General features: G+C 37.0%; 2 protein-coding genes across 3 annotated transcripts; both read left to right on the forward strand.

Annotated features, from left to right (window-relative positions):
• The first annotated feature begins 4,057 nt into the window (after positions 1 to 4,057).
• On the forward strand, positions 4,058 to 15,273 carry LOC111609542 (septin-2-like). Of its 2 annotated transcripts, none has more exons than XM_023338652.1 (3): positions 4,058 to 4,111; positions 4,428 to 4,485; positions 8,939 to 15,273. In XM_023338652.1, exons 2-3 carry the CDS (start codon positions 4,475 to 4,477, stop codon positions 10,533 to 10,535), a joined length of 1,608 nt encoding a protein of 535 aa, XP_023194420.1. In that variant the 5' UTR covers positions 4,058 to 4,111; positions 4,428 to 4,474; the 3' UTR covers positions 10,536 to 15,273. The 2 variants fall into 2 exon arrangements, with proteins under 2 accessions (XP_023194420.1, XP_023194421.1); XM_023338653.1 differs by having other exon boundaries at positions 4,061 to 4,096.
• Positions 8,993 to 15,273, forward strand: LOC111609543. The gene is made up of 2 exons (XM_023338654.1): positions 8,993 to 9,063; positions 13,662 to 15,273. Exon 2 carries the CDS (start codon positions 13,885 to 13,887, stop codon positions 15,211 to 15,213), a length of 1,329 nt encoding a protein of 442 aa, XP_023194422.1. The 5' UTR covers positions 8,993 to 9,063; positions 13,662 to 13,884; the 3' UTR covers positions 15,214 to 15,273.
• Positions 15,274 to 18,549: the final 3,276 nt, after the last annotated feature.

An 18,549-nucleotide genomic window follows, 5' to 3' on the forward strand; every position in this document is an offset into this window, starting at 1 on the left:
TTTCTTTATGCTAAGATGAAACAAATAAAGGCATATAAGACAAAAACATTATAAAGGCACATGAAACAACAAATATTTGATAATAATATATATAATTTACCTAACAGATTTACAGTCAATAAATTAAAATATATTTTCAGACGGGGCTCATTTATTATACTAAAGACAAAACCTGTTGATGCGCAGAAAGTTGCAGTTCATGTTAAAATGTTCATTTGCCAGAGGGATATTTATTGTTTAAGCAAGTTTTAATTTTGTTTGAATCAAATACAACTTAGTGCATATTTTGAATTAAAGTTTATTTCATAATTCAATGAGAATCAATAAGAAAATCAATAAAGAGTCAAATCGATAAGCAAGATCTATAATAGAATCGATAGCTATAAATCTATATCTACAACAATTCTGTCCTGTATTTCTTATAATTAAATGTAACATAATTAATATATTATCGTCCAGTGATGTACTGGCAACATGTCCAGGGTCAACATATCCTTGCCCCTCCAACACTGGCTGTTGGAGGGGCAAGGATATGTTAGATGATGGATGGAAGGATGTATAATACATTTTAAACTAAAACATTCTTTAAATAAATATAATTCCTTCCACCAGAAAATGCAGTGAAGAAGAAACACCTGTTGCTCAGGAATGGTGGGAGAAAAACGCCAAGGGTTCAGTTTCCTATCATCACCACATGCATCTGGTCTCTCCTCCACACCTGCAGCCTGTTAGCTCCTCAGTCGTTAAACCTTCTCCTGCTCAGCCGCCTTGCTGGTTCCTCCCATTATGCCCCATTAGATGCTGGTCCCGGGTCACGCGTCGTTCCTGGTGTTTTTAATCAGTTATGCAGCTGCTGATTATGAGATTCTTATACTGAATTTTTAATTTGTTTGTATTGCAGTTAGTTGTTGAGTGTTAAATGGTTTCTAAACATTTTTTAACTGTTACTCTTTTGCCAACCATTTTTATGGAAGAATTTCCTAACTTGTATGTATAATTATATTTATTGTACATTGAGGGACTACAAATAAAAAGAAATGTGGCTACTCCTGGCATCCTTTGTAATATGCATTGTTCCTTCTAAAATAAAGAACTAAGTTCAGATCTTGTACATGAGTCATTTTCTGCCAGCAAGTCTTTAATACTGAAACTGAGACATTCCCTCGTCTTCTACCTCAGCTACCTATACAGTTTATAACAACTGCAATTTGCTGGCCTTGAATTTTATTTGCAAGTTCTTCTTTGCCAAGTCCAGTTAGCTGCACTCCATTACATATTTTAATTTTTTTTCAATACAATGATGAGAAGCATTGCTTGTAAAATACCAGTAACTTAAAAAATATAAAATAAAATTAAGAAAAGTCAGAATAAAAACGTCCTCCAGCAATGCTGAATTTGAGCTTCAGGATTTCAGAACATTTCAGCAGCAGTACAAATCGTTATTCCAGATTATCGCAGCGTTTTGTGTATTGATGCTCTGCAAGAACACTATTGGATTTGCATTTAATTACACAGTACATGCAATTGTGTTTGCTCACTCAATTTAGTAGTTATTATTTGTTCTTTTTAAATGGGATGATCATAAAGATAATTATGAAAAATTAACAGTTTTTAACACTATATAAATTCTATTATAACCTTTCTAATAATAACTTATTAAAAAGGCTAATAATTATTGCTCCTCTTCACAATGAACAAGATGCTAACTGTTTATGTGACAGATTTTAACCGCCACATAAACAGTTAGAAGAAAAGGTTTGATTGCTGTGATTACAGTAACAATTTCATTTCTGAAAACATGTTTTCTTCAACATGTCTGCTTTTCAGTCTATCATCAAAGTTCCCATACTTGGATAGAGAGAAAGGAGGTTTGACAGCTTGAATGATACTTGATCTTATCTGAACAGGGAGTGGTGCTTGAGTGTGTTGACATGTTGGTTTCTCTTTCTCTTGTCTGTGGAATTACAAAACCAAATCCATTTCCTGCTGAGCAACATTTTTAAAAGCTGACCAGATTTTCATGAAATGCTGCTTTGACTTTCTGTAAATGTTTCTGAGAAGGAAACAACAGAGAAAAGTCAGCTTGCTTCTGCTTCATCAATCAAACCAAAACACTTTCTCTATCCTCACCTCATGAACAAGACCCTGAGATACGTCACTGTCCAGACTCAGACCAGGCTGCCGCTTTGAGACAGAGTCATAAAAATTCACCTTTAAGCCAGAGAAAAGAAAGTGTCTTTGGAACTGGTATGATGTGTGAGCGGAGAAATCAAGGACAGAAAAGGAATATGAGAGAGCAGCGAGTCAGAGGTAAACAGAAGCTGTAAAAGATTATTTTAGTAATCAAGTAATCTTTTGATTATCATAGCAATTAATCGAGTAATCGAATTAAAAAAAATTATAAAATAAAATGTTGGTAAATATTGCAGCAGTATTACTATCAGATATCAACATTGACCCAATTTTTGATTTCAGCGTGCCTAACAATAACTTTTCTGTAGTTTAGAAAATTAACTTGTAACAACAACAGTTCATTTTCTAAGTTAACCTGAAGAAAAGTTACACAAAAGTCTGAAATTATAATGAATTTAGTAGAGCCAGGCACACTGACATTTATAAAAATGTCTATCCTCCAGTTTCTAGTTTATTTTTTCATCTTCAGTCAATTTAATACATGAACTCCCACTGTGTCCAGCCATTAATGGCTTTATTTCCATGTGAACGATGGGATTTGGCTCCTTCATCAAACAGAAACTCATCTACCAGCTACGTACCGCCATGACGCGCTAAAGCACCCTGCTGTATTCAGTCTGCAACAGCGCAATGTCACCTTTATTTTCCAGTTTGTCTGTGAAGTTACATTTACATTAAGCATCAACTAGACCACAGCTGCCTGCTGTGTTCAGTCTACCTGCTCACCTGTATAAACACACCTGCTGCGCTGTTCCCAGCTGTTTGCTCTGAACACCGGCCACCAGGCAGCAGCTCCAGGAGGAGAAAGGCTGCCGTACTCCAGGCATCGCTCTAGTCATTTTAAGGATACTTATTGGTCCCCCAAAAACCAATAAAAACCCAGACATTATCATAATTCAATGGAACACCCCCATTTTACCTGGACCAAACTCGAAAATTGGACGTTGTGCTGCAAACACTTGGCACTCCTCAACAACTCAGAGGTGGAAGTGATGCACAGAGTAAGGAACATCTTGTTTCACAAAGTTTCTGTATTCTTGGAGAGGTGGACGACAAACAGACTCAAAGATGTTTCATTTGTAAACAAGTCCTGTTCCTCTTTCTTGCTTGTCAAAGTTGAAAATACTTTGGTCAAAGCTGCCATGTGGTGTGAATGAAAAAAATACACAACTGTCAAATGTCAAATGGAGAAACTTATATAATAGAAGCAACTACTGTAGTTGCATTGTTTCAACTAAACTGCAAAACAGCGCCCCCTAGGGACCTGTTTGTTTAAGCTTTTGCATTTGCACTTGTGTTTTTTCAGCCTTAATCCACGTACATCTTTACCACAAGTGACGTGTTTTAAGATGTTCATTATGCATTTTGAGGGAAGTTCATCCCCCAAAAAGACAAATAATTTACTACAAGAATAATAAACATTTGTTTTTCAATAGGCTTACATTTAATCTGTATTATTCAAGTCTACTGTAAACTGTGAATCAGGGAGTTAAAATACTACATATGCTTTTCATAATTTATTAATACAATTTTTAAACAAAAGCTAATAAAACAGAAAGTTTTCTGTTGTGCTTCTAAATGAATTATCAGCAGTAATTAAATGTAAATGAATCTCCAAGTCTTTCTTAATTAACAAACAAGTTAAAAAGTCTATTATTCTATTATTTTATGCCCTTTCATTACGTGCCTGGTTGCTGTTTGTCGTGTTTTAACTTCAGGAAATGTTTCAGGGAATGTTTCAGGGAATGTTGTCGGTCTCTTCAGCCAAATATTTCATTTCATGATGAGTTTGTCAGAAACCATGTGATCAGTGTTTTCTCCTCCCTGCCAGTATAAAAACTCGGCGCACTGACTAATCTTAGATCTGCCGTCTCACCCTCCCTGAGCTTCACAAGGACTCTGGGTAATTTACACACAGGTAGGCTCAGATTTTAATTAGGATTAGTTTAGCTAAATGGCATAAGAAACAACAGAATATTCACACAAATAGCATGATTCAGAAAAACTAGGACATTTTGAGGCTACTAATTTGCTTTTTCATCATTTGTAATTTAACAATTTTAAATGAGAGTTTAATAATCAAAGAACTCCTGTATTTACTAATAAACACATTTGTATCAAAATGGTATTTTATTAATGTCACAGTGACAGACATCAATAAATGTCTAATATTTTGCAATTGCAGTAGAAATGAATGAAAACAGCAGCTACACCTTTTTGATTTTTCTTCTTAGACACTGAGTCGTGTTTCAACATCGCCGTTGTGAACAACGTCCGCACAATGGAAAGATCGTGAGTAACTTATTTGCTCTTAACATCTGAAAGCAAATCAAAGTAATGTCGAGTAATGTCTGACAAAATTACTAGTAGACATTTTAACATGTGATAAGAGATTTTTCGTTTGCTGTGGAACATTAACTTTAATGATTTTGTGACAGAAACTCTTATTCAAAGCACAGATCCTTTCAGATAAACATCTTTCAGCTGATGTTAGAAATTGTTCACAGAACGTTTTAACCAAAGATAACAAAAAGCACAAAGATGAAAAGATGGATAAATAAATCTTGTGAAACAGTGCTGGGTAGTTTTCCCATAACCCAAATGATTGGCTACTAAACTAAGACAGACCATCACCTGTTGCACTCATCGGCTCTGCTTCTCAGGTTAGGGTAATTACGGTGCTCACTTTGATGATCTCATTACTAATAAAGTGCAGGACGTACATGTAAAGGTAAAGGTAGTTTTATTTACATAGCACATTTTCAGCAACAAGGCAATACAAAGTGCTTTACAGGAATTAAAAGGAAATACAAACAAAATAAGAAACCAAAAGAAGAAAAAGCTAATAATGTTGATCCAAAGTAAATAAACTGGATTCTCCTGTTCCCTGCCCTGAGCAAGAGAGGAAACTGACTTATGAAAAACTGCAGCCCTGAGTCAAGCTGCAGATGAATACAGCTCCCCGTCTGTCCAGGCGTGGGCTCATTTCGTTTGTTTTGTGTAATTGCACAGTGTCACCACAAGATGGCACAAACAACCATCACTCATGGATTTTTCCACAATAAAAGCCTGTTGAAGTCACAGAGTATCACAAAAAACAAATGCTTATTTTGTTAAAATTCAAACATTAGGACTTTGTAATGTAAATTTAAAATTTTATTTAAATTGCACTTTTCAAACAGATGAGTTTCACTTAAAACATATCTGTCTGAAAAGGGTTTAACAGGATTTTTTAAAAATAATGGAGTCAAACAGCAGTTGGATTCTGATTGGAAAAAAAATTAGTTTGCAAATTGGACAGTTTGTAACTCCGGGTTGCCAGACTAATGTCATGTTACTATCTCACTCTAATTTCTTAGAGCGAGGTACATACATAGTATATACTGTATGTACTGTATATATATATATATACAGTATATATATATGTATAGGTGTGTGTGTGTGTGTGTGTGTAGTCAAGTTAAGATTATTACCCTCCTCCATGAAATTTAAAGTTTTCCTGTTTAAGTTTTGATCTTAAACAGGTCATCGACTTTTCAATACCGCTTTTCCAAACATAGTTTTATTTTGGATGCTTGCATAACTACCAGAGTCAAATGATCACCCCTCTGATGCTAACAGTCAATTGTGTATCTTTTTTTTCTGGGTAAGAGCAAGCTGTCCTTTATTGTAGTTTGTATCAAGTCTTTACTGCCTCTCCTGAGGAATCCCAGCCCATTCTTCTTTGGCAAATCGCTAACACTTTATCTGAAGCAGTGTACATAAGACTGACATGACGCTGTCATAAACATGAAGGAGTCTTCATGGATATTTTTGACTGTTTTCATTAAATGTCCTTCAGTCAATAATGATATGCTTAATGCAAAGTTGACATTGTTTAAAATATCTTTGTTACATTAGCCAAGACAAATCATCTTTGTCAAACAGCCATATGCTGAGTAACGCAGATGTGCAATAACGTTTAAGAATCTACAGGTTTCTCTAACCAACTGAAAATAGCAGTAAAAAATATAGCAATGTAACATTACCGTCTATAAAGTAGTTTCAAATCTACAAATTTATAAACAAACTTGAAAAAACAGGCTAGTTCAAAGATCAGAGTCTTGACTGAACTGCCTTTTGCTCCAAGACGTGAGCATCGTCATTCTTTTGTCCTGCTTTAAAGAAGCATCCTCCTTGGTGCCATTTACCTGGAAGTCTGATGACATCACAATACTTGATCTGAATATCTTTTCCAAGCAGACATCTTAAGGCCCCCACATACTGTGGCGTACTTCTGTCCGCGCAAGGATACATTTTTATGACCACATATCCGTGGAAACAGTGTTCACATCAAACTGGTTTTCATGTGACACCGGGCTGATAAATTTGAGAATAGGGGTTACATGATTGTCTTAAAGTTGACATCAACACGATAAAAGTCGATATAGAGTTGTCGCGGTGACGTAATGGAAACGAAACCAACAATGCTTCACAGTAACAGGCTATATCAGCAATATATGTGCAAATATTGACATGGCGTATTATGCAGAACTATAAGAACAAAAAACAGGACATCATCCCAGACTTCTTCATCAGCAGCGGAGCAGAGATGGTCCGATATGTTGAGTCTGATCTTTTTTTTCTGAACAATGGCAATGAAAGGATGAGTGGGAAAGCTCATTTTGGATTGCTGCACAAACTATAATGCCGACCACAATTGTGCTCTTGGCACATATTAAACCAGGTTTATTATGAAGTGATCCCGTTGGATTACAGCTAAATTCAGCGCAGCCTCCTGCTGCTCCTCTGTCCCGATCTGCAGTAGGATGCTGCGCTGCTCTGGGTAGCAGTTCACGTCTTTGCAGGATGACATGTGACTGTAATTCTCTGTCCCGCACTGACTGGTGTGTTCAGGCTTCCCAGATGGAGAAGAAACAGAACTAGGCGCCCAAATAGCTCATCAAACTCGCTAGTTCTCACTAGAATTGTATGAAATAAAGGGATTTGTCACGAGAGAATTTTAGGTAATCAGTATGCTTGAGTATGAAGACCCAACCGTCCATGGACAGTATGCTCGGAGTCCGCGCAGTTCATAGAATGCACACAGTATGCCTGAGTATGTGAAGGCCTTTAGTTTGCTCTCTTATTTGTGCTCTAGGACTAAATAAGTTACCTGAGTAACCAGTGTCTGTTTGACAGCTGAAATCAATTATACCCAGAAAAATTTGTAAAATCTTTATATTCTTGATACGCACTTGAGTGCAACACAAGCATACATGCGCTCACCAAAATGAACAAGAAGCTTTTCTTGACAAACTTGTGTAAATAGTTCTATTACTAAAATAAACTTTCTAATACCAAAGTAGTGAAGTCCTCCTATATCCTACATAACACGTCTCCAACTCTAGTCCTCAAGGTGTAATGTCCTGCAGGTTTTAGATGCATCCCGGCTACAACACAGTTTAATCAAATGATTGAAACCCCTCTTCAGTATGCCATCAACATTGGGAAATGCCTGGAAATGAGCGATTCATTTGATTCATGTGTGTTGGACTAGGGTGGCATCTAAAACTTTGTCGACTGTAAATTTTGAGGACAAGGGTTAGAGACCCCTGTCCTACAGAGTACAGTATGCAAACCTCCATGAAGCTTCAAAATGAACCCATCAGCACAGAGTATGCTATCAGAGGACTCATCTTTACTTCTGCTTGTCACCAGTGTGATATAAAAGAAATTATTCATAGTTAAGAATGAGATTAACTACAAGCATGTGCCTCTTGAAGTGCTACACAGCCATTGAGCTACATGCTAAGACATAGTGACATTAAAATTGGAGAAGAAACTGAAGGTTAAAGAAAGCTCTTTCCAGTGCACAGGAACTGATGCTGGCAGTGGATATCATAAATGCAGTTAATACTTTTAGAAGTGGGAAAGTGTTTGTCTTGGTTTGGTGAGTCACTTTCACATAGCAATCTGATCTATACCGATCTTAATAAATTGCATCTGTTCTGTGTTTTCATGGCTTCTACTTTACAAATACGACCATAAATTATAAAATATTTTATAGCAAAAAATTTTGTCAACTAGTGACTTAGTATATTTAGTATCAAGTTAATCAGCAAATGTATAAGTAACATATGCTTCCACTGAAAAAGAGCCAGATTTACATAAGGTACTCAATGTCCTCTAAAACAAAATCTGCACCAACCATAAATATTTCTAAGATTACCATTAAGCCCAGTCATTCACACCATTAGCAGATTTAGATTCAATATTATTTTCATTAAATCAAGAACTTTGTTTTTCAGAGAAAATGAGACAGGGTTCTCATAAACAAAAGTTGAAAACCAGTGTAAATTTTGGAAAACAATTGTCTATTTTTATTTATCCTCCATTGAAAGAAATGCATTGAAAAAGTTATCCATAATAATATATGGGAAAATCATTGGCATTACAGCAGTAAAACCATTCTTCCAACAGTTGAGCAACTCTCTGCATCTTGGCCCTTGTGATGGTTTATCTTTTTGTTGAGTTTCAAGTCTTTCAGGACAGAAGGCCTCATTGCCACCACACCAAACTTTACCTCACTACATATTCAGGTCATGACTCTGACTTAACCATTTCAGGACATTATGACTTCCTTTCAGAAAAAAATCTGATGGTCAAATTAAAAGACTAAATCTGCCAGGGGTATGAATAATTTTGGGCCTATTATCTACACATCTTATATCTTCAAAGGGTAAATTATGGATTTTTTCTACAGGAATTTCTCCACCAAATACAAGGAGGTCATCTCTAAAAGTCTTCTGATCCAACAAGGATTTCCTGCTATCTACCAGCTAAAGCTAAAAAAGGAGGAGACTGGACCTGTGACAAAAGTAACCTTCGGTAAAATAAACATCAACAAGATAAACAAAACTATCTTACTTGTTGGAGAATCAGGGGCTGGAAAATCAACCCTGATCAACACTATGGTCAACTACGCCATGGGAGTCAAGTGGGAGGATAAAATCTGGTTTCAGATTGTAGAGGAGGACGGGAGCAGTCAGTCTGACAGTCAGACATCAGACGTGATCGTGTACGAGATTTTTGGTTTTGAAGATAAAACTATGCCGTTCTCCCTGACCATCATCGATACTCCTGGATTTGGAGACACCAGAGGATTTGAATATGACACAATTGTTAGTCACAGATTGTTTGACTTGTTTCGATCAGAAGATGGAGTTTATGAGATTCATGCAGTGGGTTTGGTGATGAAGGCTACAGATAATCGTGTTAATGACAGATTATCGTATGTCCTGAACTCAGTGATGTCTCTTTTTGGAAGAAACCTAGAGAACAACATTGTTGCTCTTCTCACTCACTCAGATGGACAGAGACCCAGAAATGCCATTGAAGCCCTTGAACAAACAAAAATTAAATGTGCCAAAACTGAAAAGAACCAGCCTGTTTACTTTCTGTTTGATAACTGCCAGAATGAAGACCGAACAGAAGAAGAAGACGCAGAATTCCTGCAAATGGCAGACAAAATTTCAGACAAAGGAATGAGAGCACTCACAGCATTCCTGCATAACACTGCACCTAAAAGAGTGATGACCACTGCTCAAGTTTTGAGTGAGCGCATCAGCCTGATGGCCTCTATCCAAAACCTCCAGGCCAGAATCCAACTGACTGAACAGAAAGAGAAGGAAATTAATAAAATCCAAAAGGCTCTAAAGAAACATTCAGAGGAGATGAGGAAGAATGAAAACTTCACTGTAGAAATTACAGAAGTCTACAAGGTGAAGGAACCTACTAAAAGTAAAAAGGTGATGAGGCATAGTATTTTTGAAAAAGCTATGTGCTGCACAGTCTGTGAGGAAAACTGTCACTATCCTGGATGTACACTTGTTCCGAGTCCACAACACTGCGAGGTCATGAAGAGGGGCCGCTGCACTGTCTGCACTGGGAAATGTCCCGCATCGGCTCATGTAAGAGAGGCCTGGAGATATGTCAACAAGACCAGGAGAGTTCAGTGGACTATGAAAGCTATGGAAGAGAAGTATATGAAGAACAAGGCAGATTGCGAGAAGAAGTTAAGCCTTTTAAAACATATGGAAAAGGACATGAAGGAACTTTCAACACAGAAGTCCCAACTTGTTGATGAAGCCTTCAGACACGTTGTTCGACTGGAGCAGATCGCCCTGAAGGTTGATTCAGTTTCTACATTTTTGTACTTGGACTTTCTGATTGAGAAGCTGAAAGAAAAGGGAGATAGAGCAAAGGTGCAGAAACTGGAGGAGATGAACAGCAGACAGGATGACGGAACTAAATTAGCACTGCAGTATGTGTGGGGTAACATAACAGACACAATGCAATGAACATGAGACAGTCCAGCTTCCTCCACAGCCATTCACATCCCTGAACTCAAACTAAATATGAAGGCTGTAGTAGCTGTATTTGGTAAATTTTCATCTGAAGTGAAAAACATCAAGATTATTTTAAAATGTATAAAAATAAATTTGGTGGCAATGATACTCATGAGAATCCTTTGACCACAAGTGATAGTAAACACCATAGATGATCAAGCTTTTACAATGGAATGTTTGTTGTATTTGTCTATTTGTCAAAAATGTCCAAATAAGTTAGGAGAACAATGTAGGTTCACTAAAACCAGAATTATACCAATCCAAATGTATGCTAGGTCTTAATTATTAGCACAATGTGGCAGCAGATACATTAGCTCAGGCATCTTTTAAAGGGTCTGGGCTTAAAAGATCCCAAATAAGGAGTACTAAATTATAAGAGCAAAAACAGCATATGCAGTCAGTGGGTGTGCTGCACACTATCTACAAAGATACTGTGCCCAGTTGACTGCAGGTGCAGAAGTAGTGCAGACCATCCTATTTAAATGAGGATTTTCTGTGTTACTGCCTCTCATCATGGAGTGTCTTAGTGCAGAAAGGCCATAAAAGATAATGAACTTGAAAGACATGCAGTTGAAGGGATAGCAATAATAACAATTATGACAATAATGAAGAAGATAATAATAATAACTTATTTAAAGAAAGCATATTATTATTATTATTACTATTAAGTATTTCAAAGTGATAGAACAGAACAGTGAAAACATTTAAAATCAATCAAAATAAAGCTCTAAACATCCATATTTGACTCCATAACTCAAAGAGTGCACAAGAGCTATTTTTAATTGTTTCACTTTCAATGTCACTTTGACTCCATGATGGTTTTCTGGTCTCTGTTGGCTTAGGGTTAATGTTCAGTTTTATTTGTCAACTAACATGCTAATTTAAATATTGTCAGCAGTCTGACAGCATTATTCTATCTCAAGCTGACATCTTCTGCCTGCACGATTTGTAGAGAATGCAGTTTACTGCCGGCTACAGAGATGTGCTCCTGAAGGGAATCCAGACACAAAGGTGTTACAGTGTCGTAAAGTGATGGCATGGTGGTATTATTAGGTAATCCTGCAGCTGAAGTAGTATAATTCAAGCTTCAACTTTCTGCAATATAGTAAAAACAAAACTGGTTTTGATGTGATTGAAAAGTAAGAATCTCAAGCTTAGATAATATATATTTGCTGTGTCTTATTTGTAGCAGTAGAGAACTGTTGATTGCATTGAAACTGTAAAACTGTGAAGCTTGGTAAAAGTATTAGTACTACACTGGGTCTGATCAGATGAAGCAGATCAGAACTCATTAAAAAGCTTTTAAAAGTGATGCCAGTAGTGATGCCTGACATAGGTACTTGTTTCATATATTTATTTTTGTGAATACTTTCATGTAACAATATGAAAACCAAACCTATTAAGAGGACAGTGGTTATGTTATGTCAGGACATCTTTGTTTTTAGCACAGCAGGAAACACCTAAAGTGGTAATGTGTGGAATTACTTGTTGCTTGCATTTATAAATGTTGTATTTAATTTTCTTGTTTGTACTATGAACACCTTTGGCTTGTTAACTGAGAATATTTAAAATGAATTTGTGAAAAATATTTTTCTTTCACTGTGAATAAAGGAATCCATATGAGATTGATTGTATTGGTTTCTTACTGTTACACTATTTCAAAGTAAATGCTATATTTACCAGGATATTTAAGATAGTTTATTAGATCTAAAACACACATGAAATGATAGTTGTTCCAGTAAATCAACACCAACTCCAGTCAATAAGATTCAAAATAAACAGAAATAATTTAAGGGTTGTTTAGTTTGAAAAGGTGTAGGCTGAAGGTAGTCAGCTTGTAAGAGCTTTCAGTGTTCGTTACAAATAAACCAATTCCATTATTCATCGCTTTGGTTTAATAAATATTACCAGAATACGCAGAATTAACAATTAAACTCAAACAGAAGAAAAAAAACAAAGCAGAAACATTAAAAAGTAAATTGTCATCATGAAGGTTTAAATTAAGTATCAAATATTCAAGTCTCTTTGTAGCTTTATCTGCTTTAATATCCTTTAATCCTGAGAAAATTGCCAGCTGGATGTCATGCTCCAAATAGTGCATATGTGGACACAAGCGTCATTAAACTGCAATAATTGCTTTCAAATCCTAGAAGAGAAAAAAATAGAAATAATATTTTTTAGATTATTTGGAACAATCTATTTTATTAGCAAAGGAAATGGTCAAGAACAATATTTAAATAATTTTATGGTTAAACATAGCCTGGTAAAAAAAACAGTCCCTTTTTCAATTCATTCCTTCATTCAGAAGCTCTGGGCTCTCAGCTACTGAGAGATTATTGCTTCCTGGAGACAGTTTTAAATTTTACCCAGTTCGACACTAAGACACGAATTGCAAAGAGATCCAAACTAGGCATGTGTAATGTTGATTCAATATTTGAAAGTGTGTCCAATATGGCCTGAATGGCTGCCTTCACTTCCTCCACTGCCATTGCTAAAACTACATGCAATTCTAAAGCATTGCAGAAAATCAACATCATTGTTCACAACTTGTAATTCTGCTTGCGGATTGGGTCAGTAGGAAGGCAATGGCCATGTTAGATTAAATGTCTTTCTGGAGTAGTTTAGAGAGTGATATAAAGTTTGAGACCGACCAGAAATTTGGATGTGGTCAAGACAAAATTATATGCTTGATGCTAAACAAGTGCTAACAATAGGGGAAGTTATATTAATAGGCAAGTAGAGTGTGAAGTCAGAGGTCTGGATCAAGTGCGTTAATCGAGCTCTGACACAATGTCAGTGGGCTATGGCTGGGCTGGGCTGGATTTATTTAGGCCCAAACTAAATTCTACTCTGGAGAATACTTTCATAGGAGGGGTTTTGTCTGAAATCCTGTATGCAATAATATCTTCCTCTAAATTACATTTCTTTATAATCTACAGTACTTTGCAATATCAGAAAGGTAAGTTAGTTATTGTGTTGTTAGTTTTTTTGTTTAGACTTCAGACATTTAGTTCACTAAGGAAACATGTACAAAACGTTAAAGGTTCTTTGAGCAAGTTTGTGCTTTTTCTTTTGCAGGATCGAGAATCCCATTCTGACAAAACTGATTTCCACTTGTGACTTAATCTCCTCAGGACATCCAAAGATCTATCAACTGAAAACAGAAACGGAGAAGTTTGGATCTCTGTCCAAAGTGACTTTTGGTACAAAAGACACTAAGCAGAATAATAAAACCATCTTACTTGTTGGTGAAACAGGGTCAGGAAAATCCTCCTTGGTCAATGTTATTTTCAACCATGTAATGGGAGTTCAGTTTGAGGATGGGGTCTGGTTTCAGATCGTAGATAGGCAAGAAGGTGAAACACCAGATGTGATCATATATGAGATCTGTAGTTGTGAAGGTAAAATTCTGCCCTATTCAATCACCATCATTGATACTCCTGGATATGGAAGCACCAAAGGAATCAAACAAGATGACATAGTCACTGGCAGGATGCGTAAATTGTTTGAGACAGAAAACGGTTTTCACATAGTTCATGCAGTAGGTCTGGTGATGAAGGCAACTGATAACAGACTAAGTGACAGATTGATGTACATCTTTGATTCGGTGATGTCTCTGTTTGGAAATGACATGGAGAAAAACATTGTGGCTCTCATGACTCACTCAAATGGAAGAACACCTAAAAATGCTCTTCAAGCTCTTGAAGCTGCAAACCTCAGATGTGCAAAAAATGAAAACAATCAACCAGTTTATTTCTTGTTCAACAACCAGCAGAATGAAGATCGCACAGATGAAGCAGAGTACTTTACAAGAGCTGATAGAATATCAGAGAAAGGAATGCGAGAGTTTACGGTCTTTGTTGAAAAAGTTTCACCTCAAAAACTGAAAATAACAACAGAAGTGATGAATGAACGCATCAGACTGACAGCCTGCATCCAAAACCTGCTGGACAGAATCAGACTGACTGAACAGAAGGAGACAGAAATCAAACAGATTCAAGAAGGACTCAAGATGCATGAAGAAGAGATGGGAAAAGAGGTCACTATACTTGTTGATGAGCCCTATGTTACTAAAGAAGGTATCAAAGGTGGACAGAAGTGGCTAATCTTCTATCAAGGAGCTGTGACCTGTCCTGTCTGTAAGGAAAACTGTCACAAAGATGGATGCACCAAGACCTGGTTTCCTGAGTTCTGTGAGGTGATGAGAGGAGGCCACTGCACTGTTTGTTCCAAAAAGTGTCCTGCATCAGTTCATGTTAAACAAACATGGATATACAAAAACAAAACAAGGAGAGTTGAGAAGAGAATACCGAAGAGGAAACATGACTGTGAAAATAAAACAAAGTTTGAGGACCAGACACGTTATCTGGAAAACCTTGAAAAGGAAAAGCAGCAACTTCTGGAAGAAAAATCCAAACTTGTGGATGAGGCCTACCAACATGTCATTAGACTGGAGGAGATTGCTCTCAAAGTTGATTCAGTGTCTATTAATGTCCACTTGGACTTCCTGATTGAGAAGACAAAAGAAAAAGGAGACACAAGCAAAGTCCAGAAACTGGAGGAACTGAAGAGAAAAGTGGATGAAGGAACCAAAGCAGCACTAAGATACAAACGAGTTTCTCAAGTGTAGTTTATGATGAGAAATAAATCTGTGAAAACATTCATTGTAAACATTAAAAAGTTTAACCCATTGGTTCAGAAATGTTCATAATACATTGCCTTCAATATGTGGTGGAGGGATTATTTTAAATTAATGGTCAGTATAGTCTAAAAATCTATGCCTGTATGTAAAGTTTAAAGACAGATAAAAATACAGAATTTTTTAAATCATAAGTACATTTTTTTTGTATGTTGGTATTGTTTTTAATATAACATTCCTTGATGTAAAAGCTGTTAATTGGATTACAGAAATTAATCAAATGTACAAGATATGCTTAAAAATATATGCTAGCATAACACTAAGCATATCTAAATGACGTGGTGTTCATACTGGACATTATTACTCCCAAAATGTGATTCACACACACACACACACACACACACACAGACACACACCCCGACCCCCCCCCCCCCCCCCCCCCCACACACACACACACCCCGACACCCCCCCCCACACACACACCCCGACACCCCCACACACAGACACACACCCCGACACCCCCCCCACACACAGACACACACCCCGACACCCCCCCCCACACACACCCCCACACACCCCGACACCCCCACACACAGACACACACCCCGACACCCCCCCCACACACAGACACACCCCGACACCCCCACACACAGACACACACCCCGACACCCCCCCCACACACACACACACACCCCGACACCCCCACACACAGACACACACCTTACCATATGTACTTACTGAACACATATTTTAATGTGTGTTCAGTAAGTACAAGTAAGTATTATTTCTAAAACCATTAGAAATAATTTGTTACTTCTTTGAATCCAGCTGATTCATTCATTCACATTTTGTTTTTTGTGGGTTTTTGGAGTCCTTGAATAAAATCTTTGTGTAACAAACTGTTCAATGTATCTTTACTAGATCATCACTTAGAAAGTCACTTTTTCAGGGCCCCCCTATGTATTACAATAAATTTCATAGGGTTTTTTGTACCACCTGCGCCACAAGGTGGAAAAACTGTACCACTGGTTGAAAAAAAAAATCAACTGGGCACACATCGTTGAACCAGACATAAACCTATACACATATTTTGTTTTTAAACTCCACTGAAGTTTATTTCACACTTCAGTGCACGCCCCACACTTTGGGAACCACTGACTTAGTCAAATGTGGTTAGGTAAATAGTAAATGCCCTGCATACATATAGCTACTTATTTATACACATTCAGCCATTTACACACACACATTCAGGTATCCATTTCAAAGCTATTAAAGGTTGATAATTGAGGAATCTCCTGAATGAGCAAACCCAAAGGAAATCCTGATGAAAATATTAGATATGTCTTAAAACTGGATATACATTTACAAACTACAAAGTGAAAGAGTTATCAGAAGAAGAATTATAAAATCCTCCCATCTCCACGTAATAATTTTAATGTAGAAATTGGCTTTATTTTTCCAGCTTCCTGACAGTCTTAGAGATATAATTTAGAATATCTAACTGGGCTGCACAGTGGAGCAGTTGGTAGCACCTCCTAGGAGTCCCAGTCTGCAGTTTGCATGTTCTCTGTGAATGTTCTCTCCGAGTCACAGCTACAGTCCAAAGACATCTATATTCTCCTGAATATGTGTGTGCATGGTTATTTATACTGTCTTTCTGTGTGGTGCCCTGTGATGGACTGGCGACCTTTCCAGGGTGTACCCGGCCTCTTGTCCACTGACTGATGGAGGTAGGCACCAGCAGCCCTGATGAACCTGCCTGTAGTGTTAGATAATGGATGATAAAGGATAAATCGAAGTACTGGCTTTAGTGTGTTACTACAAGGCGGTGCTAAAACATACCTATAAAGAACAAGACATTACATATGAAAAACTACTGAACATAAAAACAATAAAATGTATCAAAGCTCGGTTTTTATAGTCCCAAGCTTTCAGAAGTGGGATGTACCAAAGTCCTTTGTACCAGCTCTGACAGGTCCTTTCTGAGCGCTGAGTTTCTGCTGATCATAAGAAATTAAATATTTTGTTTGGAGGTTAAAGAGCAAACACATGGATAACAAGAAGAAGTAGTGCCATATTTAATCAAGTCATGGCATGAAGTATTTCTAGATTTTGTTTGATCCTTTAAACTATTAAAGTACTTTACAACTTAATCACTGACATTCTCCAAAAGCAATGTATTTGTCTTGGATGGAAGCAGACAGAATTTGTTGGGAGGAATGGTTTTGGGCCTTGGGTGGGGCTGTGTCATTCCTACAGTCATCCACTAGAGGGAGTCCCAGAGCTGCTGTTCCCTGGAGGGCAGATCTGCTGGCTGGTCAGATGCACCTGCTAACCATCAGGCTCATCTACCAGACAATATGAGGAGGAGCATGCTGGGAAAATTATTATCCAAGTTCATTTAAACTATGAGTTTGTCTGAATGGTTATGTTTTCATATTATTATTCTTTTGTGTTTTTACTAGGCTCCTTTTCTTTTAATTAACTGTTCCAGGACATGGGGACAGTGGTGACCAGAAGCTTGTGACTCGCTGAGATGATATCCGCAGAGAGACACAGGAAACAATGCCACGTCAATAGTCACACTCAGACTTAAAGAAAAGAGCTTTTATTTAAATGCTGTGTAATCAATTGGGCCACATTGCAGCTGTTTAGAGCTACAATGTGATTAGGTTATACTCTGTTTCAATAAAAGGTAGTTGAGGACTGGGAGCTCTCCGTGTCTAGCTTCTCTCCCCTCTTCTGCAGAAAAGCAACTTGTGTTCTTGGTTGATTCCTTGCAGGTTGGGAGCCAAAATACATCCAACAGACCAAGTCCCAAAAATGTTGAAGATTGACTTAAAAATCATCAAAAAAGAATACTAAACAGTTATAATCTTGATAAATATGTAAACAAGATTAAAAATCCTGACTGGACATAAGAGGAATTTCAGATGTTTGATAAATAATATTCTGAACAAACATGGTCCTGGAAAGAAGTTCTCAGTGTGTTAAAGACACACCCCATGGCCATATGGTCATTTAAAATAAATGCTGATTAGAGACCAAACTAAGCTAACTGCAGTTAAATCTGGACCTTAGTCAGACTGGCTTACATTTCTGAAACTGAGAAATTATATAACAATACAAGACCTACTATCAAAAGAAAATACAAAAAGGTAGAACGACAGTAAACAATTAGGGACAACCCTAAATTCTTTCTTGAAAGGCAATACATTTACTTCCTACCACTTGGAGACATTGGATTTTTAACTAAATAATATGAAATAGCTAATCATTTAAACAATTATTTTCTAAACAAGATACATTCCTTCAGAAACGCCTGAA

Source organism: Xiphophorus maculatus, chromosome 8 (assembly GCF_002775205.1).
Source record: "Xiphophorus maculatus strain JP 163 A chromosome 8, X_maculatus-5.0-male, whole genome shotgun sequence".
Classification (NCBI taxonomy): domain Eukaryota; kingdom Metazoa; phylum Chordata; class Actinopteri; order Cyprinodontiformes; family Poeciliidae; genus Xiphophorus; species Xiphophorus maculatus.